The sequence below is a fragment of the Sturnus vulgaris genome, chromosome 9, assembly GCF_052056855.1.
Source record: "Sturnus vulgaris isolate bStuVul1 chromosome 9, bStuVul1.hap1, whole genome shotgun sequence".
Classification (NCBI taxonomy): Eukaryota; Metazoa; Chordata; class Aves; order Passeriformes; family Sturnidae; genus Sturnus; species Sturnus vulgaris.
In genome coordinates this window covers 4,154,328-4,180,680 of record NC_142251.1, presented here as the reverse complement: position 1 = coordinate 4,180,680, position 26,353 = coordinate 4,154,328, and the positions used below count along the sequence as shown (strand labels likewise).

The 26,353-nt window shown below is 44.8% G+C and overlaps 1 protein-coding gene across 1 annotated transcript; it reads left to right on the top strand.

The window, feature by feature from the left end:
* Positions 1 to 1,101: 1,101 nt before the first annotated feature.
* C8A (complement C8 alpha chain) lies at positions 1,102 to 21,405 on the top strand. Its single transcript, XM_014870573.2, has 11 exons — positions 1,102 to 1,382; positions 3,418 to 3,514; positions 4,440 to 4,584; positions 5,640 to 5,784; positions 7,337 to 7,526; positions 8,751 to 8,951; positions 10,260 to 10,500; positions 14,891 to 15,019; positions 15,667 to 15,824; positions 17,814 to 18,036; positions 20,314 to 21,405. Exons 1-11 carry the CDS (start codon positions 1,270 to 1,272, stop codon positions 20,463 to 20,465), a joined length of 1,794 nt encoding a protein of 597 aa, XP_014726059.2. The 5' UTR covers positions 1,102 to 1,269; the 3' UTR covers positions 20,466 to 21,405.
* The last annotated feature ends 4,948 nt before the right edge of the window (positions 21,406 to 26,353 follow it).

Here is a 26,353-nt window from a genome sequence, read left to right as displayed (position 1 = left end):
AATAACTTGCTAAGAGATCCTTTCATTTTGATAATTTACAATACCAGCTATTGAAATGAGCTTTGCAATTGATTTGGGAAATACACAAAATGACACTTCCAGCCCAGCCTTTTGTGGACACAGGACAATTCACTGTCTGTTTAAAAGCTGTAATAGCCCCAGACCAGACCTTCCTGCAATAATTACACTTTCTCTTGAATTTATTGAGGTTCAAACTTCCAGTTGTCTGCTGGGAACACTTCATTTATGCACGAAGCATCTCAGCCCACTTATGCAGAAGAAAAAGCAGGGAGAAACAGGCACTTGTTTGAACACACAAGTCTCCATAGATCTCTTGCTCCTTTTTAAACTGATACCTAATGAAGATACAGATTCCTTGAGCATTTTTTGTGCCTGCCCAGGGCCTTTAGGGCATTTTGGAAGCTGTGAAAGCTTGAAGAAACAGCTATGAGGCAACTTGGGCAGTGACCAAGTGTCTTTCCCATGGACATTTTTATTTTCTTCTAACACGACAGGACTAAATATTGTCATCCTGTGACTATTACCTTAAAAATAAATAACCTGTGGTGTTCATGCCACCCAGCTAAAAGCATTAGAGCCACCACGAGCAGATGGGTTTGCACAAGGTATGGCCACAACAATTTCAGAGGTAGGGGAGGTCTTCCTTCCCCCAAATCACTTCAGAAAAGAAGGAATTCGATTTTCACGTTGCAGTGGCTGTGTAGGGCCATCCAAAAGCCAGGTGATAACTCACATCAGCTTCAGAGGTGGGAAACAGCCTCGTGGGGCTGGCAAGGGGAGGAAGCTGAACTGACATTTCCTTCATGTACACATTCCTCATAACACAATTTTGTGCTAATCTTCAATTTGCTGTACTGGGAAGCTTTTCCCTGGTCAGCAACCAGACACATCAAAATTACAGTGAAGTCACTGTGGGAAATAACACCAGTTTTCTCCTCCTTCAAATTAAAAGGAGGGTGCAGGCTGGATAAGAAACATCCTGCTTCAATAGGACTTGATTGACTTTAATGTGGAAACAGTTGCACAGTTTAATATATTTCCTTGCCAGAAAACCAGGAATTTGTTTCCAAAAGGGCAAAGGCCTCTGGGATGTGTCCTGATTCTTTGTGATTCGATCTGTGCTGCTGTCAATGATTTACTGCAGCATTTCGGAGCCTGGTGGGCTCCGTGCTCCTTCCAGCACTCCTGAAAACTTAAAAGCTTTGCTTTGCAGCTGGTCTGCAGCAAACATTTACATATGGCAGAGCAATGTGGTGGAGCCTGGCTCAGCTCTGTGCCCTGATCCTGTCTGTGTTCCCCCTGGCTCCAACACCAGCCCTGGCCACGGCGTGCAGGGAGCTCCAGGTGTTGCCTTCCCACAGGTAAGTCTGCTCCCTTCCCCAGATTTCCAGACAGGAATTACCAGCACGGCCATCAGCACGTCAAGTTTTATCCTGACTTGAGGCATGTGCACAAAGCTACCAGGGAAAAAAAAAAAAAAAATTAAAAATTGGCAGCTGTCCAAAGCCCAAGCCAAGCATTGTAATTCCTGCTTAAAGGAATGTTTGCACAACAGTTTTCCTTTTACAGGTGACTATTAAGCCTTCTTAAACTTCCTTACCAAAATTACCAGGCTGGGTTTGGGCACTTGAAATGAATTCTAGATTCTGGATGATTTATGAGTTAATATTTTTCATATTCTTTTGCATTATAATTATTTTACACTCGACAACACGAAGCTAACAAGTGCATGTGAATAACCCAGTTTTCAGTCCAAGCCAGATCCTCATACCTCACTTTTTTTCTCCCATGAACGATATTATTAACTTAAACAAGTGTCACTAGGGCTTTGAAGGAAAGGAATAAACAAGTTACATTTTTTCTAAAGCTATAGTGTCATGATAGGAAACGAGTGGATTTTTTTTTTTCTACAGCTATTAATTTCAAGCTTGTTGTAAAGGCAAATATGATTTAGGAGGATCAAAAAAGGTATCAGTGATAATTGGAACATGGAGACAAGGAGAAGATGGAAAGGAAAAAAAAACTGTGGTAGTGATACACTTAATTATGAAGGCTTATTCTGATAATCCCTTTTGAAAATGAACAAAGACGAGATTTTTGATGTTTGATGAACTTATCAAACAAGGCAGAATAATGAAGAGGTAAATGTAAAATCCAATCGAAGGTGAGCCAATTAAGCACTTTGCAAAGTGCTGAAGGATGCAGCCCACAAATCCTCCTGTCAGAGCAAAAAGGCATCAATACCTGCATGTCCTCCAGCTCTGGGTTCACCTGCAGGCTCCTGGGTTTTCATCTCACACACAGATCTGCACCACAGGTTCCCTTCCTCAGCTGCTGTGCCTTTCTTTTAGTAAATCTCCCTTCCCCAGCCTATGATGAATCCCCCATGAGCTACATACCTCTGCTAATTATCAATATTTCTCTTTGGACTGCAGTCTTGTAAGTAAAACAGACTGCTCATTAGTTAATCGCCAAAATAATAATAAAAATAATAATGTTCTGACTCAGAATAAACCCTCGAAATGCTTCGAAGGCTGTGGCAAACGCAGGGTTGTATTTGCATGTCACAGATTGCTCCTCAAGACAAAGAAATGGCTCAAACAAATGAAGGTTTTAGGAGAAGAGACAGAACTAGAGATTGTAATGACTGGGCTGGGAGGCAGCAGAAGTATTTTGTTGTGTAATGATGTGCAGAGAGTCTGATCCAAGAGCCACTACAACAACATGCCTTTGCCCTTTTCTCCCTTATAATATTCCTTCAGTAATTTTCTTCTTCTCAGAATTTGTGTATTTTGCTTTAGAAATACTCAACCAACAAATTCATAGCCAAGGTCCTGTGAACCTTGTTCTGTCAGCACTGTTGGTGCAGCCATTCCCACCCCTCCACAAAGCCCATGGAAACCAGGATCCGATTTCACACTGAAGCCAGGAGTTCTCACTGGTGTAAAGAAAGTGACATCAAAACAGGCTCAGCAGTGATAAACATCCCTGCTCCTGGAAACTGTGATGTGCTTCTGAAAAGAAAGGCAAAAAATCAGCTTTTCTTTAAAACCTGTCTCTTCACGACATTCCTTCTGTTTACTCAGGATGGTTTAGTCATATATATATATATATATATATACATGTTTAATTGCAATCTACCTACTGGAAAAGACAAAGATGTCTAGGGAGAGCAGGAATCCCAAGACAAAATCCCCAGGTACTGCACCTGCAGGCCCTGCTCAATTCTGATGGTGAACACCTGGATGGGACATCTTGGGATGTTTCCCATTTCCTACAAACCAGCTTCCTGGTGGAAAAACACACACACAGAGATCATTTTCCCCCTTCCAGCCTTTAACCCCTCCCAAAACACAGCTTCAAAGACCTCAGATCACTCTTTCTTCCCCTCCCTAGAAGAAGCAGCAGAGATGTTAATTCTCCAGCTCCTGTTGACTGTCAGCTGAGCCAGTGGTCAGGATGGACTGATTGCTTCCCTTGCCAAGAGAAAAAAGTAAGGATCCACTGTAATGTATTCATTTATCTTCAGATGTGTCTGTGATGAGGATGTACACACATTAATTATATATATTATACATATTCATCATTCTGAAGCATCCAGTAAACTCATCCAAATATGATGGAAATGCTCCTCTGCTAGAGAGGCTCTTATTTACCCTGGTGTAAACGGGGAATAAATTCATTCGAGGCAGCAGAACAAGAAAAGCAAAATCAAGGCAAATGGTAGAAGAATCAGGCCAGAATACTTGCCCAAGACTTTCTTCCTTTTCTGTCTCAGATTTAATTAAGTGTCCCCTGATTCTTAATGCAAGTGAAAAGAAATTAGAAGCAGCCTTCATGCATCAGCTGCTGTTCTCATATTTTTATATCATTTCACATATGTCTTCATAGTTTGAGAATTTATTTTCAAATACCTGACATAATTCTGCTTTCTACTGAGTTTATCTTATCCCTGCCTTTTTTGTTCCTGTGCTTATAGACAGTATATTATCAGTAAATAATATGGCTTTTCTCCCTTTCTTTTTTTTTTCCTCCTTTCCGAGTTTAAAGAGCAGCAATTCTCATTAATAATCCATCAGAAATGTTGCAGGATCAGTGTTGTAATTAGTGTCTGTGTCCATCTGAGCCTGGTGCATTGCAGGACAAAGCATATGCAGCTGGAAAAATGCCATATTTTTCCAAGGTATAAAACAGAGATATTTTTAAAGCAGCCCTTCCTGCCCCCTCTAAGTCCACACGTACGAACTCCAGGCAAATCTGAGCTCCCAACTCTCCTGCCTTTATCATGCACGAAGTCTTCAAGCCACACACACACACATAAAAACAAGAATGCCTATTGAAATGGTAGTTTTGATGGCTGTATGGCCTGCGGAGGGGATGCCTGGGAGGGGGACACACCTGGCTGTGTCTCTGTGCAGCACAGGTACCGGCGGCTGCTGCAGCCAGCAGCGTTCGGAGGGCGACGCTGCTCAGGACACCTCTGGGATGAGCAAGCCTGCCAAGCTGGGACAACGTGCACAGGGCCAGCAGGGTGTGGAGAGGACTTCCAGTGCGAGGGAACAGGTGAGTGAGCCAGGCACAAAGCCCTGCCACAGAGGTTTTGGCCCTGCGGGTATCAGTCCCCTGCCCCAGGCAGCAGGAGGGTGAACCAGTACAAGAGAAAGGTGGAAATTTCCCCCCCCCACACTTTTACAGAAATCCATCCATGTTACACTCAGATTTGGGTGGGAAAGACGGCTGTGTGATATGGAGAATGTGAATTTTTCAGTAGAACAAAGAGAGTAGGAATATTCTGCTCCAACTGCTGTGCACTCACACAACGCTCCCACAACGCTCTGCTTCTCCCCTGCTAGAGACAGAGTTCAATCATCAATCCAACCAGCAATCTGTTGGGGTGATTTAGTTATTTTTAGCCACCTCCAGCTCTGAGGATTAGGATATAAAATGGCTGTTCTCTGAAACTTTGACTAGCCTTGACAGATTTTTTTTGTTTCTACACAAATGGCTCAAACTTCCTCCCTGAGCATTTAATGAAAATTCTGTCGAAATTTGGAGCCAGAGGTCAGCTCTGTGACCAGCTCATCAGCTGGAGCAGGTTATCATCACTCCACTGGGGTAAATTAAGCAGTGCCAGTTCCCTCCTCAAGGCTTTCTCCACGCTCCCAGAAGCAAAAGCCCTTCCACATTGCCTGCCCTGCAAATATCCATACTTGCACTTAATTATTGCATTAAACTCCCCAAATGCCTCCTGCAATGGGAAGAGGAAAACTTGCATTTTAATAAGATGGAGTTGACTTCCTTAAGCCAAGGGGTGAACCTATTCCTGTAGCAACTTTCCAAGGGTGAGATTTTATAAAATAAAGTCAGGACAGCGAGGTGACCTCTCTTTGATTGCCACCCGCTAAAAGCCCATGGGAGTGGCCAGCTTGGACTCTGTGCTGTGTTCAGGTCCCAGAAGCTTGGAAAATCAAATTCCTCATGGAATAACGGCGTGTTTAACAGCCAGAATGACTTCCTGTGGCCCTGAGATGTGGGTGAAAACCAGCACAATGAGTGCAAGCTGCCAGCCAGGCTTTCTGGAGGGCGGATAAGGCACCGCCTGCATCTGTGCACTTTAGGGCGCTGCATTAAACGGCATCTCGTGTGCAACGGGGACAGAGACTGCAGAGATGGCTCTGATGAGGATAACTGTGAGGATGAAGACAGTGAAAACCCTTGTCAACATCTGTTCCCAATCCCAGGGGTGGAAAAAGCAGTCCAAGGGTGAGTAATTAATCAATAGCTGCTCCTCTCGCAATCAAAACAGGATTATGTTTCTTATATTGCTCTTCCTTAGTAACAGTGGTGATCCATGAATTGATAAGAGGCTGTGCAAAACCCAGAGGGGAGGTGCTGTCCCATGTGACCATGGGTAGAAATGAGGGTTCATTCCAGCTTTTATTTCAAATTCTGTGTCAAATCTATTGCCTGACCACAGTGCTTGTGATGCCCTTTTTATACTCCTGAAAAAATAGATCCCAGTTATCTCACAGCTTTCTCCAGTTGTTAAAAGTAATAGACTAAAGCAAACAGCAGACTTTGGAGATGCAGCACCCTGCTGGCATTCATTCCTCAGGAGATTTAACTCCAGGATTTAGGACTTCAGAGCACAGATTCAAGGCAGAGAGCCTGAACTCCACAGGAGTATCTGTAAATACTCCTACCCAAAAAAAGTGTTTCCCTGTTCAGTCTCAAATTTTGATTAGGTAATGCAGGCAAAAGAGAAATCCAGAATAAAACGAAAGTGAAAGGGAAATTGTGACTGTGACACTCTTGTTGAAAACCTTGTATTTTAACCAAGCTACTGCTCAGTTTCCCTTGGAGAACAGGGCCCTGCCAGTGGCAGAGGGATTGGAATGAGATGACCTTTAAGGTCCCTCCCAGCCCAAACCCTTCTAGGATTTTATGAACATGGAGCCAGCCACTGTGTAATTTCCCCATCAGCTCAATCCAACACTCTCTGGAGTCCATGAGATAAATGTCTCTCTGGGCCAGAGACTGGGAGGGTCCATCAAAAGTTTTACAAGACATGCATTAAGTTTCACTGAGAACCCTAATTCTGCTCTCTGAGGTGTTTCTCCTGCAGAACACACAAAAGCAAAGGCATTTGCTGTCTTAGTCCTAAAGATGGTTTCCTGTTGAGAAGAGCAGTGCTGCTGTCTCGTTTGAATAACGCTTTCACTTTGGGCCATGGAATTACATGGAATACTAACTAATAGGAGAGATTTCAGAGGGCAGCAGCTGTGAGGGCTGGAGAGCAGGAAGAAGGAGGAATAAGGAAATAATAAGTGACAGACTTGGCAAAGCACAGCCTGCATGTCTAGGGAGGGTGTTAACTACCCTGAGAAACGGGACCATTATTAAAAAGAAAGAGATGAAATTAAGATAGAAAATAATTGCAGAGTATGCCAGGAAGCACTTTGTGACAATGAGATGCATTAGGCTCAAGAGGAACCTGGAGGAATTCCAGGACTTTGGGACTTTCATAGCTGTACTTGCTGGGAGGGGCTGGGCAACTTCACTGATTTCTTCCATTTCTTGCATGTGAGTCCAAACTAATGCCTTAGAAATAAAATGGCTGTTTGTCTCCTGGTAGCTTTGGGAAGGAGACAACAATGAGATAAACCCAATCCAGCTTTAAGTTCTATTCCAGTTCCCCAGAAGACCTGAGCACAGATAACCTGTAGAGTCAGGAGAACCTGTGACCGAGACTGAGGAAATAAAACCAGACCTGTGGATAACCTCAGTAATTTCCTGGACGCTTCTTCTCTCCAAGATACAACATCCTGACAGAGGAAGGGAGACAGAACATTTACGACCCTGGGTTTTTTGGGGGGCTCTGTGAGTATGTGTACAATGGGGAGTGGAGGGAGCTGCAGTACGACGCCGCCTGCGAGCGCCTGCACTACGGCGACGACGAGAAGCATTTCCGCAAGCCCTACAACTTCCACGTGTACCAGTTCCTGGTGAGTGCCCCAGGAGGCCAAATTTAGCTGCAGTTTCCCAGCAAAAAAGCTAAATTTACCACCAAGGTATCAGGCACATTCTGCTTGTAGGTTGCCTTTAAGGTACCTCAGCAGGCACTCGACGGTGTAAATGCTGGTTCATGGCACGTCAAGGAACTCATGTGCTTTATCAGTCAGGAATGCCCACTGCTTCCTCTGGCCCAGGCAGGGCCAAGAGAAAGGAGTTTTCTCTAAATTCTGCTATTAGTGAGCTGCAGAGCTTTCTGCCTCTCTAGGGATGGAGCTGGCCATGTGTAATACGGTAACAATGCTGCTGGTTCAGTCTCTGGAAGCATTTTAAGTCTGTGGCATGGCTGCAAGGGGCACAAATCTGAATTCTGAGTGAGACAGGGATCCTAAAACCCATCACTGTGGATGACAACACCCACAGTCCATGAGGCCACATCTGATGTTGGACACTGATCCAAGAAGAGCAAGGATTCAGTTTGGGTTTCCCACAATATAAGTGGGTGCACTGGCCCCAGGGTTCAACATTTATCATGTTTTTTGACATGAATGAGTGAAAACACCTTATTCCTGGGAAATATTACTCAATGCTGGGAGTAGCTTTCTCCCATCAGGCAGAATCTCTTAGTTCCCAGTTTAAGCATTGGGGCTGGCTTTTTACAGAGCTGGCAAATGGCACAGCCCCAACTCAACAGAGCTGCTCGATTCCACGTGCCAGCAAAGTAGAGCTGTCAAGGAAAAGGTCACTTCTCTAAAACACAGGCAAAACAATGTTTGTTTTCTAGCCTTGCCATTGTAAATAGCTGTTGAATTTTTCTTTTCCTAAATAAATTCATCCAGAAGCAGGCTGGAGAAAAAAAAATCAGTCCAAATCGTTAGGATTTGGCAGAGCTGTAAAGAACTGGAATGAGGGTTTTACTATGGGAAGTGTCAGGCTGTCTTAATAGGTACCATTACCAGCTCTGTTTTTGAGTAGCTAAACACAAACCTCTCCCCTGCTTGGAGATGGATGAAGCAAAATGCTTGGCTTTATCCACATTTCTCACATATTTCCAAATGAAATGGCACAGGACTTAATTCCTTATTCTACATTCACTGAAGTCAGTGCTGGTGCTGTTGGGAGTATCACAGGCTTTAAGAGAGGTATTCCTTCAAGAAATAGAGATTAAAAGGGAAGGGAAGCACCTGAAAAATTAATGTCTGCTCCTTTCATTTTAGGCTCATGCTGATTCTGGATTTGCTTTTGAGTTTTATGACGATTCAAAGGACCTGCTTGATGCCCTTAAAAGTGATAAATCCAAAACAACGGGCTTCACCGTTGGAATTGGGCCTGGAGGTGGAGATGTCATGTTAAACCTGGGCCTCACTTTATCAGGTGGCAAAGGATCCCTGAGGAATTTCACACAATACGATGCAAAGGTAAAAAAAAAAAAAACAACAAACCCAAGCAAATCAGTGATGCATCTGCTCCAGTCACATCATCTGTGCATCGCATGGTCTGGCTGTAACTTATGTCAGTTTATTCTCTCAATTGCATTTTTTAACACAGGGTAATTGTACCTTAATTTGTTCATGTAATTGCAAGTGTATGATCGTTAGTAATCCTGTTTGCTGTTCTTGGTATGTCTTAGCAAACAGGGAGTGGGAATAAAATTGAATTACAGAGTGCCACGGCACATGTCATCTCACCCCATCCTGTTTCATGGCTACATTAAGCACATAAATAAAAAAATGCTTAAAAGTGACGATGAGGGAGGAGGGAATACCAAGATGCTGATCAAAACAATTATCCTCAAGGAATGATCTCTGCTAGCAAATATATCTTGCTCAAATTAATACGAGCTGCCTCCTGACGGGGAAATAGGCTACTTTTTACAGGAGGTTAAAATACCACACTGAAAAAATAGTACCTGATAATAGGGTGTACTTCTCACAGAGGGTTTACATCATGGACTGGCTGTGATGACCTCTTTCCAATCTAATAACATGAGTGCTGGTATTTCCCACATTTACCGTGCCCCATCTCCACTACTCTCCAGGCTGCTGACAGAAAACAATAAAGAAGAATTACTTCGATGGTGTTCTGAGTTAAAATGCCCTTAAAAGCTGTTTGAAATGAGCACCATTATAGTATTTACTGTGCCCTTGTCCAGACTCACATGATGTTTGCAGCTAAATGATGATCAGTTATTGGAGGAATCATTTACAGGGCTGCTCATGTTGCAGCAGAGACTTGCCCAAAGCAACGGCAAATACAGAGGTGGAGCCTTGGAGCTGGTGGTATATCCAGGAAATTCTCCCTCCATCAGCACCTTCCTGGCCAGGAAATCTCCCCTCTTCTGGGCTGGGCTTGACCCTTGTGCTTTGTCACTCACTGAGTTTGTAAAAAAAGCAAAAAGGGAATAAACAGTAAAGGAAACCAGAAAAAGAAATTGCAGAAACGGAGAATGGAGAGGAATCATGTGGAGCCCAACTCTGATCATATTCACACATCAATAAAACCCCTGAAGTATCCAACCCCCCAAGGCCCTCCACCTCCACAGCACATCAGAAAGAGGCTTTTAAAAAAGAACCACCATTATTTCATTTAAAATCGGGCTTGTTTTCATACACACACTGACAGTCAGAGACTCAGGCTTTCCCCTGCGAGCCTAAAGCCTAGAAATTCACTTGTTTTCAATTAGTGTTGACTGCAGCTCTTCTTTTCTCTCTTTTCTTTACCTGCAGCATGTTGGATTCATGAGGGCTGTGACCAAGGTGCAGACAGCCCGCTTCAAGATGAGAAGGGACAACATTGTTTTGGATGAAGATGTGCTGCTCTCCCTGCAGGACCTCCCAGACACCTACAACTATGGCATGTATGCCAAATTCATCAACGACTATGGCACCCACTTCATGACATCTGGCACCATGGGGGGTGTCTTTGAGTACATCCTCGTCATCAATAAGGAGGAAATGAGAAAGAAAGGTCAGAAAAATCAAAATGTATTCTCCGTTCTCAGCTTTATGCTTTAAACCTGGCATTTCCAACCTGGTGGCACTACTGGCCACATGGCTTGGGGTTGGCTTGAGTGTCACCAAATGTGCTTCCTGCTCTGATTTCAGAAATACCTGGGTGAGGGATTGGTCATTGAGGAAGGAACCTGAGCATAATTTTCTCCATTTTTTTCAGTGTCACTTGCTAATCTTCTGCTATTTCTTGTCATCTTTGTTCACCATGAATGCTTGAAGGCTGCAAATCCACCCAGAGCTCAGCCCTCTCACATTTCAGCCCGTTTGTAGCAAGAGCTGCAGTTTTCTGTAAATAGAAATATCACACTGCACTTGGCAATATCTCTGCCACTTTACTCTGCTTAGTGTCACATCTGGAGACTAACAGACCCCTGTTAGCTGCAGTTCTCAACAAATTGGAGTGTATGAGGCTGGGGAGCCCTACCTCTAAATCTCAGTTAGATAAAACACCCACTGCAGATGCTGTGAGTGTGAGAATTGCCATTGCTAGCAAGTCAAAAGTGTAACATTTTTCCTAATCAAAAACATGGGATGCAGAACAATAATGTGGGATTTTAGCTCAATAACCAGGTTGTCAGCTTTTGTAAAGGTGTCAGCAATGCAATAGATCCCATTTCCCCTAAGGGCCATCACTCTGCTGTCTGAGGGTGCCACTGCCTTGGTGCTCCAGGCCAGACAGTGATGCAGAAGGAAATTGTGATCTTGGACAACAGGTGCAAATTGCTGTAATTTCAGTAATTTCAATAATTTTCATGGTTCTGCCTGTGGTCTGAAATGGTTTGGTCTCATCAGCATTAGGATAACTATGCACTCCATATTGCACATTAACCATGCCAAATTTTCCACAAGAAATTACTGATTGTGAGAGTTTTCATCAAGTTCCTGAACCTCTAATGTTTGAAAACATGATGCCTCTTCAAATTACTTCTTCACTTTGAAGGGTGAGTGATATAGAAGTGAACAAGGTCTTGGCAAGCAAGTCTTCAGGAAGCAGACTGCCAATTTCAGAGGAAGAATTAATCAAGAGCATGTGGAGGGAGGCTATTATTTTGCTTTATCTTGTGCTTGCTGTGTATGTAAGGAGATTTACTGCTACGAGATGCTTATCTAAGGAAAGAAGGATGCTGAAGTCCAGCAAAAGACAAAAATGTGCCCCAGTAGAGATGTAATTTTCATTTTAATGTAGCAGCATTCTGTAATTTTCATCTAATCCAGGCTCTGCCAGCAAGTCCACCCTTACCAAGCCAGCAGTGCTCTGTGTCACACACCACTGACCCTGAAGGAGCCACCTGCAGTGTCTGATATGCCACTGTCTGGAAGCATTTACTAAAAAAACCCAGATTTCTCTAATGTTGATCACAGCCATGCTTGGAGGCTGTGTTTGCAAGAGGATTATCCTCCTTCCCTGAGGAATGGTTAGGATCAGGATATAAGTGCTCAAGTCTTAGAATTAGAGCTTCCTAAGATGAGTCTGAAGCTCTGCAGATGCATCACTGAGTCCCCACAGGGCTGAGCATGGCACTGCTTTACATCAACCACTGCATCCTGAGAGCCCACCAGGCTGTTTGCTAAATGCTCTGAAACAGAGAATATTCATTTTTTTATAGACCAGTGACTAAAGCACAAACTCAGGAAAAGGATCCCTTGGCTGAGTCCTCCCGAAATGAGACACAGCTTAGGTGGTCACTGAGCATCTGGCTCAGCACAGAGCATTTAGGAAACCTGAGTTTTGAAAATGAAATCACCCTCTCTGTTTAGATATCCACAACTCACTGCAGAGCTTAGGGCTGCAGTTCTGCTGCCAGACCCATTCCCAGCTTTCAGGCTGCAAGGGCTTATATGGATGTGGTCATGAGTGAAATAAATACATATGTCAGAACGAGGTCCCTCGTTGCTCTGCCATCAATATTTTTCATTACTTGTTTTTAAAATAGATTGTTATGGTTCTATTATTTAGCAGAAAACAGTATAATGTGCTCACACATTACAAGAACATTTATGGGAGGAACATTACGCGTGGAGTAAATTAGAAAGAGTCTTCATATATTCTGATTAATTCAAAATGCAGCAGTAAATCTTATCACCCCAGCACATTTAACTATCACAAATTATATCATATTAAAAAAAAAAAAAAACCACAAAAAAACAACCTATCAGGGCTCCCCCCTCAAGTGCCAATATTTACTGAGGCCACCCTTTTGCAGTGATAACCACTTTTCATTTATCAAGGCCTGATCTTGCCACAGCCAATAGTGAATGGTATCGACAGCCCCTTGCTGAACATAATTACTCAACAGGAACCATGGCAAATCAATTAATCAGGGTGTTCCTCAAGTTTAATTTTATGGCACTCCAGCACCAAGATAAGCAATCACTCATGTTGCTTTGGGTGAATGAACTTTACCCACTGTGTTTACAATTGTTGAACAGTTTAGTACGAGTAATTGAGTGCTGCACATTTAATCTTTCTCAAGGGCCCAGTTTTGCAGGGGGATGCAGTTCCCATTCCAGTCTGGAGCACGTTTCAGCTCTCACCAGTTTGAAGCCAGGACTTGCATCCCTTTTCTCAGGATGCCCAGTGCCTAAGCAGGGTTTGGATCCAGGAGTGAGCATCTCCTGTAGGGTCTGCAGAAGGTGACACCCCAGAGTGACCTGGACAAGCTCTGGGCCCATGGGAAGGTCCATCATGAGGTCCAAAAGGGCACGTGAAGGTGAAGGAAGGGGATTCTGCCCCTCTGGTGAGACCCCACCTGCAGTGCTGCATCCAGCTCTGGGGTCCCCAGCACAGGAAAGACTTGGAACTGCTGGGGCAAGTCCAGAGGAGGCCACAAAGCTGATGAGTGGAGTGGAGAGCCTCTCCTGTGTGAAAAGACTGAGGGAATTTAGGTTGTTCAGCCTGGACAAGAAAAGGCTCCAGAGAGATCTCATTGCAACCTTCCAGTACTTAAAAGGAAGATCAGAGAGACAGGTTTTAATCAGGGGCTGTTGTGATAGGACAAGGGGTGATGGTTTTCAACTAAAAGAGGGTCAACGTGGATTAAAGTAGAATTTTTTTACAGTGGGGTTGGTAAAACACTGGCACAAATTGCCTGGAAAGTTTTAATCAGGGGCTGTTGTGATACAACAAGGGGTGATGATTTTCCACTAAAAGAGGGTCAGTGTAGATTAAAGAAGAAGTTTTTTTACCCTGATAAAACACTGGCACAAGTTGCCTGGAGAGGTGGTGGATGCCCCATCCCTGGACACATTCAAGGCCAGGTTGGATGGGATCTGAATAAACTTGTGTAGTTGAAGATGTCCCTGCCCATGAGGGAGAGGGGCTGGACCAGATGGCTCTTAAAGGTCCCTTTTAATCCAAACCATTCCATAATTCCACAAAACCAGAGCCATGAGTGTTTCAGCAATATTTTAAACACAAGCAAGGCAAGGCTCTGCTCTCCAGTGCTGAGCTGAGGCTGTTCAGCAGACAATGCTCCAGGGTGAGACCTGGACAGGAGTTTAAACTTCAGACCATTAAACCACAACACACAAACCCCACTGACCTCTGTGCCTCCTTTCAATACCATGGTATTGATCACCAGGCTCCTTTGGAAAACACTTTAGGGTCCTCTGACAAAAAAAAAGAGCAATATAAAAGTTACCTATTACTTACAATACCTGCATTTACTGAAATCAATGGACTTTTTAACTACTACAGAGGACAGCCTTATATTTGCAGTACACTGAAGTGCTTACATAAAACCAGGCTGTATGAAATATGCACATTGCTTACCTTGGTGAAACCACCTCATTAGTTCCCTTCTCCCCTCTGCAGTCTCTTCATGGCTCTCCAGTTACATATTTTCATGATGTACGTGGTGGTGCTGGCAGCAGCAGGCAGGAAAGCTCTGGCAGCTCTCAGCACACAGACCTTTTCTAAGTTACTCCTTAAGGTGCTGCTTAAGCCATTAACAGCTGGGTCAGGATCCTGAATTAAGGAAAATTAGTGAGGATCTCCTGATTTCAGCTGCTGTTCCTGGCTTTACTGTAGTTATGAGTTAGTCTTTAAAAAAAAACCAAAGGTTTGTTGTTAAATATATAGATCAAGCAGGGACATTTGTGCCTGAAACCTTAAGATTTTTACTTTCTTCTAATATTTTCTAAGGAAACCATTTTTACACCTATTAATGATAGGTCCAGTATACCCCAATAAAATATTGGTGTTTTCCACTGTCCCCTGCCCAGAATAGCTTTTGACTTTGAAATACAAGCCATGAAAATAACCTAATCTTTTCTTCAATGATGGAAAAAGAAGTAGGAAAATGAACTTAATCACTGAATTTACCTGTCTACTTTCTGGTTTGCAGACATCAGCACTGAGCAGATAAGTGCCTGTGTTGGCCTGTCCCTTGGCATTACAGTCAGCAAGGAGACGCTGGATCTGAGTGGAAATCTGAAACACTCTGACTGCAAAAAAAAAGGATTCCTGAAAACTGGTACAGCTGCAGGGCAGGGGTCTGTTGAGGCTCTTTGGGTCACTTGTTTTGGTCACTTGAGCACAGAGATTTTTGTAGGGTCACCCAAGGTGGGAGGAAGGGAGCCCTGGTGCCATCCCCCAGACAAGTGGGGCCACAGAAACTTTGGGTCCATATCTCCAGGAGTATTGATCCCTCTTAAAAGTGCAGGAATTAATGTAGCAATACCTGGATTAGGAACAGAGGCTGTGGGGTGGCTGGGAGGCTGCAGTCCTCACCAGTAAAAGACTGGGCATGCATGACAACTAAAAACAAAACAAAAATCGACTCTAAAAAGTACTCAAAGAGGGTAGAACCCCCAGATTTGTACATTCCACCATGAGCTATAGACAGTGTGACCTGTTGCCCGTGTCCTATGCACAAACCAAGGCTGGAGGAGTGCAGGCTCTTCAGGTCTTACCAGCTTAGAGGATTTGGGATGCTCAACTTGTCACCTTGTGATAAGGTGGCAGGGCTCACCCCACGAGCAGGGAGCACAGAGCTGACATCAATCCCAGCAGGCAGCTCCCTGATAGCCCCCTGCATGACTGATCTCACCTCCTTTCAGCAGTTTCTGGGGCCTGTGTGGAAACAGCAGTGAATAATACCTGTGCAATTCAACTTTGCAGATGCTGACAGCCACAGTGCAGTTGTGGAAGATATTATTCCTCGGGTTAGAGGGGGAGATACCTCTTACAGTGGAGGGCTCCTGAACAGTTGGGATGGCAAAATGTATCGTCACTGGGGCAGGTCATTAAAATATAATCCTGCTGTTATTGATTTCCAGGTAAGGCTTTTCTGCAGTTGAAGAAACTCTGCAGCTCTAAGGAATGAAAGTGTAGTCGAGCAGATCATTTCGTATTTTTATTGTGATCCCATCACAGAACAAGATTAAATGTAATGGGCCACTGATCTGGTAACCTCTTATTCATTTCACAATGGGGAGTACATCTCCCACTGACTGCATCCACAGGGAGATGGACAAGGAGCTTAATGCTGGATTAGTGACAGGTTAAGTTTCTGATGTGTTCCCCAACATCTTCACAATGAATTGCAGCTGTATTCATCCCTAGTATTCTCCCTCCTGTATAAGCAGGGGGCTCACAGGGGGCTGGGGAAGATGTTTTGTTACCCAGCAAAAGCTCTGCATAGACAGCCCCTCTCCAGGAGCTCTCTGAGCAGGGAATTCCTGGCTACTTTGTCAGATGGGCCCTGTCTTTCTCCACACTCCAAAATAGAAGGGTCTGTGGCCATAAAAATCAGCAAGGCTCCAGTCTCCCTTTTGTTTCACTGCATGCCCCATAAAATGGGAAGATCACTGAAACATCTTATAGGGCTTCTGGAGGAGAGGAGATGGGTGCAAGCAGAGGGGATGGAAAGGGACAGAGAAGAGCAGCCCTACAAATAATCCAGGGTAGAGCTGGCAGAGGCACGAGGGGGTGGCCACAACTCCTCAGCTGTGGTCAGCAGGACCACAAGTACCCCAAGATGCCAATATGACCAGTCTGCTCCAGGAGAAGCTGTGGAATGGAGAGATGATCTCTGTCATGGCAGGGACATGCTGCTATTTCTATTCCTCGTGTCTTCATTTGAAAGCAGGTCTGAATGCTCTGACAGGGAGTGGGAGAAGGGAAAATGGGTTTGGGAATTATTTGTGTTATTGGCAGGGTATGAAGGACTGTGCAAGCCTTCCTGGGCAGCCCCTGGTGGCAGAAAGATCTGATAACACAGAAGTGCTTTCAGTTCCAGCTGCAGGTTATTCACCTTTTTGCACAAATTCCCATCAGTTCTGGGCAAAATTTCTTTCACTTTTCCAGTAAACCATGTGCTGACCTCTCTGTTGGCTGCTCCAGAGCTGAGCAGTCACCCTGCAACCAGAGCTGCCACTTCAGCAGCTCTTATCTGCAGCCACCTCAGTTTGTCAAACAGGCTTGTGCAAATTTGCCTAAGAGCTCTTCCCAAAGCCCAGCTGATCCTGATCCTCCCCACGAATCACTGTCACAGTGCCTTGCACAGCAAGCTGACACCCAGGCCTTTGGAACAAATTCCTGGTCTAGACAGGGAGTTTGCACAGGTACATCAATAGATAAATGCAAAAAAGTGTCCTCAGTCCCAAGCTTTTAGCTTTAATACTCATTGAGTATTAATATTCAGCTGGGCAAGTTATAATTGCTGCCCAAACTGGAGTATTTTTGCTGACTGGTATATAAGAACTGTATTTTGCTGCTGGAAAATATGATGAGTGAGTTACATTCCCAAAGCTGTAGATGACAGTATTATTTCACTACATCAAAGGGCAGAAAATATATAGGCAAAATTCCTCTTTCTCAGCAGTTACTGGATATTTCATGATCTGGCCACTGCAAGTGATAGGATGGCAATAAATTTTGATGATACCCTCTGTCCAAAGCTCTTACCAAAACATTTTCTTCAAAAAGGCAAAAAGCATGCAAGGATCTCAGGGATTGTGACAGCAGTAAGAAATCAGTCAAAAACCCAGGCCTACTGGGGTGTTTTAATTTATCATTTGAATCCATACTAAAACTCCAAAGCATGTCCAGAAAAGCCAATCCCACACAAACCTCCAAGATGAGGAAGGTTTTGGAAGGCTGGTTCCTCACTGGGGCAGCAACACATTTGCATGATGTGCATGCAGCTGTCGAGGAAGACAAATGAGTCCTTCCCGAGTCCTGAATTTATCCAGCAATGTCACAGCATCCCAGTTGATGCCCAGCTTGAAATTGTTTCCATGCCATCCATCTCCATCCCCCTGCAGCTGCAGCCCATCCACGAAATCCTGCGCAGGAGCAACCTGGGCCACATGGAGAGCAAGAGGCAGCACCTGAAGAGGGCTCTGGATGAGTTCCTGCTGGAATTCAGCCCCTGCCGCTGTGGGCAGTGCCACAACAACGGGGAGCCCGTCCTGCTGGGTGACACCTGCTCCTGCCACTGCCGCCCTGGCTACAGGGGACCTGCCTGTGAGCAGGGCAAGCGCCCAGGTGAGAGCCCAGGCTGGGGGAAAGGCAGCAAAAGGGATGGATTTCCTTTTCCACGGGGCTAAACCAACAGCTCCTGGCACCCACACATGGATCCCACCTTCCCCTCTGTGGTTTGTTGCTGGGTTATGCTGAGTAGTCCTGTGGAGACTGAGATTAGCAGCTCAGGAAAAGGGGGATGGCTTTAAATTGGAAAAGGAGCAGGGTTATGATGCCTTGGGTTTTAGCTTTTATATTCTTCAGAATCTCTGCTGCTAAGTGTGTAACTCTGAAACTTCATGTTAGGTGTTAGTAAGTTCTCTTCACAGGGTAGTTAGACAAAACAATCCCTTCCAACTAGAGAATCAAGGACAGCTGGTACCCAAAAATCTTAAACAACAGCAAAGGGAAAGGGGGCAAGGCAGGGGGGCTGAGACTTCATAGCCTGGGGCTGTGGTTGGACAATTGACCCCAAGATGCAGATGAACCAAAACTTATAAAAGTGTAAAGACTCGTGATCAGGATCCATCTGGGATTTGATTTGGGTGTAGCCCCAGCTGGGCTCTTGCACTGCCCAAGGTGAATCCTTTCAATGAATTCCTATTTTATTCCTTTTGCTCTGTCTAGTCTCTATTCCAGGTCAGCCTTTCCAGGCAACAGTTAGATTAAGTATGATGATAAAAATCTTCCCTGTGAAGGTGGTGAGACCCTGGCACAGGCTGCCCCATCCCAGGCAGTGTCCAAGGCCAGGTTGGACAGGGCTTGGAGCAGCCTGGGACAGTGGAAGGTGTCCCTGCCCATGGCAGAGGGCTTGGAATGAGATGTTCCCTTCCAAACCATTCTCTAATTTTTTATTTTTGTAAATAGACTAGTGGAAATGAGGATGTGTTTAAATGCTGGATTAAATCCTCTGGAAGGCTCATGGCATCCCACTAAGGATGGTTGCTCTAAGGAGGAAAGCACAAACCTCAGCAGGCAAGGAGGGGAGGGAAGGGAAAGGCTCAGGTGAAGCAACTATTCACACAATGTGCCACCAAAAAAAGCCATTTTAGTAAAGAACTGCTACACTTCCAGATTTCCCACCCCCTCCCAGGATGCATTTTGACTAGAGTGTCTATTTTGGGGTGAAAAAATATGTTTTTCCAAAGTGACAGGCTTATATTTATGTTTTCTTTGTCACTTTCTATACTACCCTAAAAATTTAAGTGGGTAGTAAAAAAAACTGAGGTCGGAACAGGCTCTTTCATTTCCAAAAAAGTTGCAGTTCTCACTGGATATTTTTGTCCTGATTCATGATGATAAAAAAAAAAAAAAAATCTAAATCTCAGCACATGAAGCTGGCAGAAAAATCCATCTTCAGAGCAGAGCTCTGAAATCCATCTTCCAGCAGGCAGAGCTCCAGGCCTTCAACCGTGGGCTCATCACTGGGGTCTCACCAGTGGAAAATCAAAGCAGTGATGAGAGAAGGAGTTGGAGCAGAGCTGGGGAGATGGTTAGTGAGGCTGAATGCCAAAGCTTTGCTTCAGTGACTGCAAAGTGGGTTGCTTTAAAAAGCTCAGGTCCTTTAAGTTGTCTCCAAATCTCAAGAATTTTCTTGGGATACCCAGGACCAGCCAGCCCTTTGCCCCTTGATTTTAGCAGCAATGGGGACAGGCACATCTCTAACTCATGGGCAGTTTTTAGTTTCAAATTTTCAACTCCAAAACTCATTTAAGACCAAACGAATGTTTTGTTTTTTTAAAAGCACAGTGTTCCAGCAGATGGAAAACGCAGCTTCCCAGGCAGCACTGAGAGCACACGCATCCATTTGTGCTGTCTGGATTAATAAAGTGCCCAAGCCAGGCATGAAGGCCAGATGAGTAAATAAAAAACGACAGTAAATGACAGCCATCAAGCATTCCCATCATTCAGGAGTACAGCCATAATCCATAGTATCGACCACTCCTGACAACTCAGTCTGTACTGTAATGAAAAAGCTTTGGAATGACCCGTCTCCAAAAGGAGATTTTCACAACATCCCCACAATGTTAGGGGACTGCTGTCCCTCTGCCTTGGTCAGAGGTGAGGAAGCTGCTGCAGAGAGAGCTGTGAGCTGTGCTTTGGGAAAGGAAAACCAAGGCAGAGAGTTTCAGATGAGATGGATAAGAAACAAATGTTGGTGTTTGGGTGATGCCGATTCATCCGCTCTGTGCCTCGATCTTAGCCTGGGCATAGAGCAGGGAGTCCATACCCAGAGAAGTTTCAGCCAGACCTGAAATCCTTTCTTTTGCTTATTGTTCCCTTTCTTCTCCATGTCCCCAGATGCTGAGGTGGATGGGCACTGGAGCTGCTGGTCGGGCTGGTCCCCGTGCCAGGCAGGGACGTCGCGGCGCAGCCGGCACTGCTCCAACCCTGCCCCACAGCACGGAGGGCAGCCCTGTGCTGGGAAAAACCTCCAGAGCAGAGCCTGCTGAAAGCCCCAGCTGCTGGGATGGGCTGGCTGGAACCTGGCCTGGGCTGTGAATACTCCAGGAGAGCGATGGAATTACCCCCTGGGAGAAATAATCGACCGGCGATGCGTTCACTGTGTAAAACCTGAACAACTGCTCCCAAAACTCAGTGAGATTCCAGGGATTCCTGGTGGGGGGAAACTGGGAATAAGCTGGTAAACACTGGGAAAAAAAATCCGGGGAGAATCTGACTCTAAATGGCCAAAAAAACCCAAAAATCATGCTAAAAACGGCCTTGGGAGCCCTAAAATCTGTGCTGAAACACCCCAAATCTGCACTAAAATATCCCAAAATGGCCCCAAACCTGGCGAGATTCCAGAGATTCCTGGGTGGGGGTGGGAAACCTTGAAAAAGGCTGGGAAAAAAATATGGGGGAAATCTGACTTAAAATGGCTCAAAATCCGCCCTAAAATCGCACTAAAAATGGCCAAAAAAATCCTAAAATCGGCGCTAAAAATCCAAAAATGGTCCCAAAACCCAGTGAAATTCCAGGGATTTCTGAAGAAAAAAACGGGAAAAAAATCTAGAGAAAAATCACGTTTAATGGCCAACCCCCCCCAAAACCATACTAAAAATGGCATAAAAGTCCTAAAATCTGCATGAAAACACCCAAATCGACCACAATTCCAAGGATTTCTGGGAAAAATATTGGGAGACAACTCCTTAAAAATCCACACTAAAATATAAAAAAAACCCCAAAACAAAATCTCCCCAAAAAAGTGCTAAGATTGGTCACTGGACAGCTGGTGGTTTTGCCCCAGCAGATGTGATGGGAGCCCCAGCAGTGCCCAGCATCGCTGCTGCAGCTCAGGAGATGGCAGAGAATCCACCCAGTGGAGGTGGAGCTGCTGGGTGACCACAGGGCTACAGCAGGTCATGGAATAAATTCACTGTGTTTCCATAACTGAGCTTGACTCTCAGGGAGTTTCTGTCTTTTCCTTTGGGAAAAAACACAGGAGGAAAAGATCATGATCTATACAGTTGGTATTGACATATGTACCAGGAAACTTTTGTGAGTTGGCACTGTCAGATTTGTAAGTCCAGCATATTGGCCAGGGCTGCATTTTAGCAAAGCCATATGCTGCTCTGCTTGGAGAAGGCCTCAGCCTAAAGATGCTGTGAAGCATCCTTGCAAAATGTAAGCCCAAGCTGATGAGGAATTTTAAATAAATAAATGAAGCAATAAATAGAGAGGCTGGAATGCAATGGCTGGGCAGAGGATGTTCCCACACAAGCAAAAGCTTTTCCTCTGTAAGATCAGTGATGAATTGACTATTAGCACGCAGGCATTTTATCTCCCAGGCACACAGAGCCTGAGAAGATGCTAACAGGCTGCTTGATTTAAGGGGCTTTTTTGAATGTGGGACGTAAATCTCAGCACAAGAATGCACACAGTATTGAACTGTGTCCAGAGACCACAGCCAGAGCCTGCAGCTCCCTCTTCTTAATGAACTGCCACAAAAACCTGGGATGGAAGGAAGGCAAATGGCACTTCATTTTACTGAGCTTTTCATTGCAGGGGGAGAAGGGGGGGAGAAAAAAAGCCCTGAGAAGGAATCAGGCATTATGAACAACAACAGCACCAAAACCTCAAAGCACAAAGCAGCCCTTCTGCAGACATTTGAATGGAGAGAGGGGGTAGAAAGGAATCGTGGTTTAGTGAAAGAAATTGCCCAGGTGCTTGGGAATGCTTGTTTTTCAACTGTGTGTCAGTGGGGATTTACAGGCTGACACTCAGCTGATGTAAATCAGTGTTACTCCTTCACTGCAGCTGATTTATGGCACCTGAAGACCTGGCCCCATATTTTCTTTTGTGGGCATGTTTGCCAAAGGCCAATTCTTTCACCACTTTTTTTGTTGTTTGTAAATGAAACTGCGGGCTGAAAACAACAAACCATCATGTCTCAAACCCTGAGATGGATTGTTCTGTGAAAAATCCCTTTGCTGGGGGGCAAAGCTGTGGCCTTTTGGGCCAACCTTGCTATTCCAGGTGAAGGAGCTGTTCACCCAGAGAGGAATTTGCTCCCAAGGGGTTGAATTTGATGTCTTGTGTGTCAGGAAATACAGCAGCATGAAGCACCCACGGATCAGTGTGACTTAGACACCCAAAGGAATGTGAAATGTAGGATCACAACAGGTGATTCAATAAATGCTGTTTGGCCAGGTTATGTGGAAACATGAGACAGGACCAGTTATCAAGGACACCAAGGATCAGTTTGGCTCACAAGCAATTCTTACCTTTACATCATCTTCTTAGGAAAGCTCAGGAGAATGCCAGCGAGTAAACGAGTACAAAGCCACCTCAGTCAGAAAACCAAGTGTGCTTCTGTTTGACCAGAGGGGAGAAATTAATGAACAGAAAGATCTGATGCCTTGGAGGCTGGAAAAAGATGGGGCCTGCAGGAAAACAACCTGCATCCTCAGCTTTTAGAGGTGTTTCTAGAAGGGTAAATCACAGAAGAACCACAAAAAAAAATTCCAAGTGATTAAAGAAACTGCATGCAAAATCCCATCATGAAACATAGAAAAAAGAGCAGAAAAGCTATGTTTTACCTGCAGTTGTTCATTCTCATCACTCAGCTCACAGCCCAAGGCACTGAGACACAAACCCAAGGGCTTCCTTCAAACACCAAAGGCAGGTGGGTAGTGCCCCTCTCCTCCACCCCAGGGCTCAAACATGCACATCTGAAACCCAGGAGCAGCCAAGCTGAAGTCAGAAGAAAGGAAGAAGCTGCCTGTAAGGTCTAGGAAAAAAAAAAAAAAAATTATGAGCAATTACACATTTACAATGGCAGTGGAAGAAGCTAATATATCTCATGCTGAAGTGGGCAGCAGGAGAGTTGTGCAAGATGAGATAAGCAGCAAAAATGTACGTTTCTTAGTTAAACTAAAAGCTTAGAGGGTACAATAAAACACTGCAGTTCCACCCAGGTTTTAATGAATGGATTTTCCCCTCTTGCACACTGACATACATTTGATATAGTTATTTATCCTATATATTTCTGGCAGCATATTTCCCAGGAGACCTTGTTTATCTCGCTCATGAGCACATGATGGATGCGTGGCGCTTTGGATAAATGGTATCACAATCAGATATTTTTAAGGATATAGGCAAACTGGGTTATTAACAAAGGAAGGGCAGAGAGGAACCAGCACGCAGAAGAAAATAGGAAATGATTGATGACAATACACCTGAGGTTGCAAGGTGTAGGCTCCAGATAACCAGCTAACAGGAGAGGAGATAAGGGCAGTGCTTGAGACAGAGCTGTTTTCTACCTCGGGGTCAATGTCACATCAGCTGCCCCAATGTCCCTCTAAGCTGGGAGTTTACAGCTGGCAAAAATTCCCTGGCAGGAACAGCTCAAAAGTTTTTACCTTCCCTCTTCATACAGGCACAGGCAGGTACAAAACACTTAATCCACCAGAAATCCTGAAACAAAAGGAATTCCAGGTTCTGGTGAGTTTGGGGAGGCACTGGTGGTGGTGGTGCTGCCCTATCATGTCCACCACAGTGAGACCTGTGGTGCTGCACTAAAAATAACTAAAAATACTTGTTTATAATGGTAATCATTAGTGTATTCAACTCTAGCTTTTTGATTTACAGAAAGAGGAGGTTTTTAAAATGGGATATAAAAGGAAGATCAATCTGCAGGCATGATTTGACCTGAAATCTGGCAGTTGTGTTGGATGCTCACTTCAGGCACCAGGGTAAAAGCAGGAGTTTGAAACTGGGGACTGCTAACCCCTCTGCATGGCATTTCTGGGTTACTTTTAATAAAACATCCCAATGTGGGAGAGAACCTGGGCAGGAACAACTTCATCCATCTGAGAGTGGGAAAAACAGCTGCATGATGAAGTTATTTAGCAATACTGAGTTTGCAAGTCCCCAGCTGCAGCCTGGATGATTTTCCAGCCTCACAGGTGAAGTGTCTGTGTGGAATGACACAAGAGGGAGCACATGAATCCAGGCTGGAAAGCCGTCCAGTCTGCCACTGCAAAATTCCAGCTGGTTTTGTCCTGGGAAATCTGGATGAGGCAATGACAACTCACCTGGAATCCCCTTCTGGGAGCCCCCAGAGCTGTGATATCCCAGCAGCAATGTCTTCAGGCAGGGAGGTGCAAATAAATACAGCCTCTCCGTGTTTATCCTCTTCTTTTCCTCAAGAAAGCTTGTGAAAATACAACATGGGATGTAGCAGAGCCCACTGAGATGGGTCTCTTAAGCAGAGGAATGGGCTGGAGCAGCAGCAGCAGTGCTGAACACATGCACAGCCTTCCTGAGCCCTCACTCGTGGGTTATTAATCTCAACTTACACAGGGAGTCAGAGTTAGGAACACCAGTAAAAGATGGTACCAAAATTTAATGCCAACCAAAATGAAACAATAAAAGCTTCAGCATAGTATTTTTTATTACCCTCCAGGTTATAATAAATCATTAGTTAGGCGAATCAAAGCACAAAATCACAAGGACAAGATAAAGTTATGTCCTTTATGGGAGGCTTCTAAGCCTACAGGCTGAATATTCAGCCACTGCTGAACTCACACTTCAGTCAGACTATGCTGATGATCTTGACTGTCAAATCCCTCCTCTCTTCCTCTAAAAAAACCCTCCAATCTAAATATACAAACCCAGGTACTGTCACCACTTCAAAAATCTGTTTTCTGGTGTGGGAATGACAGTCCCAAGTCAGGTCACTACTCTCGGCTGTCCTTGCCACAGCAGTGAAGAGAGGCACCACTGCTGTGTGTTTAACCAGCCTGATGATCAGGAAAGGTGGTTAAATTTACAAAAGCCACTCGACTCATCTGAGAAATGTCCTTAATCAGATTACACCGATGATTCTCAAGAAGGGCAGGCAATGACACTGCAGTTTGTGTCCTCAGAGGTGAACCATGCCCAGGGTCCTTCCCTCCAGAGCTTCTACAGACCCCCTGCAAAAACCTTGGGGGAATATCCTACTTCACACAAGCAGTGACCTCTTTGACCATGACCCAGAAAAGAATCTGGAATTGGCAAATTTCCATCACACAAAAGGTATTGCAGCCACACAGTGGAAAAGGGAAATGTTTTGGGTTGGCAGCTAAATGATGAAGCCCATAATGAGCACAGAGCCCTCTTGTTTTACATATGCAATGTGCTCTGCCTTTCTTCAAGCTGTCACAGGAGCCCTGTCGATAAGTGTGGAGGCGGCTTGAGGGCTACAACTAAATGCATGTTCCATTGTTCAGGTGTCAGGGAGCCTGAGCTGCTCTCACAGGAATTACATTCAGACAACGTCAGTCTGAAAGGAAAGGAATGGGGGATACCAGCCCACCATCACCAGCTCTGCTGAAACACCCTCAGAAGAAGAGTTTGACCTTGCAGATGTTAGAAGACTCACAACACTCATGAACAACTTTGCACTGGTGGAATTTTGGAGCAAAGCTATTGCTGGTTATTTTTGCAGCAACCAAATGTCTTTGCAAAAATCATTTACCACCAGCAAAGCTGTAGGAAGTCCCTGGAAGGGTGCAGGCTCATGAAATGGTGCACAGTGTTTTAAGGTTCCTCTGTTGTTAGACCTGGACTGTGATGCACAGCTCCAGGGATGGTAATGACAGGCAAACCAGTTTGTCTCTTTTCATTGTGAACTCTCTCCAAGTCAGATGTCCCACCCTGGGTGGACCCAGCAGCAGCTGGAATACTGGATTTCATGGGATCAGATTTATTAACCAGAGCTTGTCTGGGGCAAACACAGCTACTAAGGGCAGAAGACCTCAGGGGATGTGCAGACAGCTTTTTCCAAAGGTTCCATTTGTCCCAGAGAAGCTGTGGCTGCCCCAACCTTGGAAGTGTCCAAGACCACGTTGGA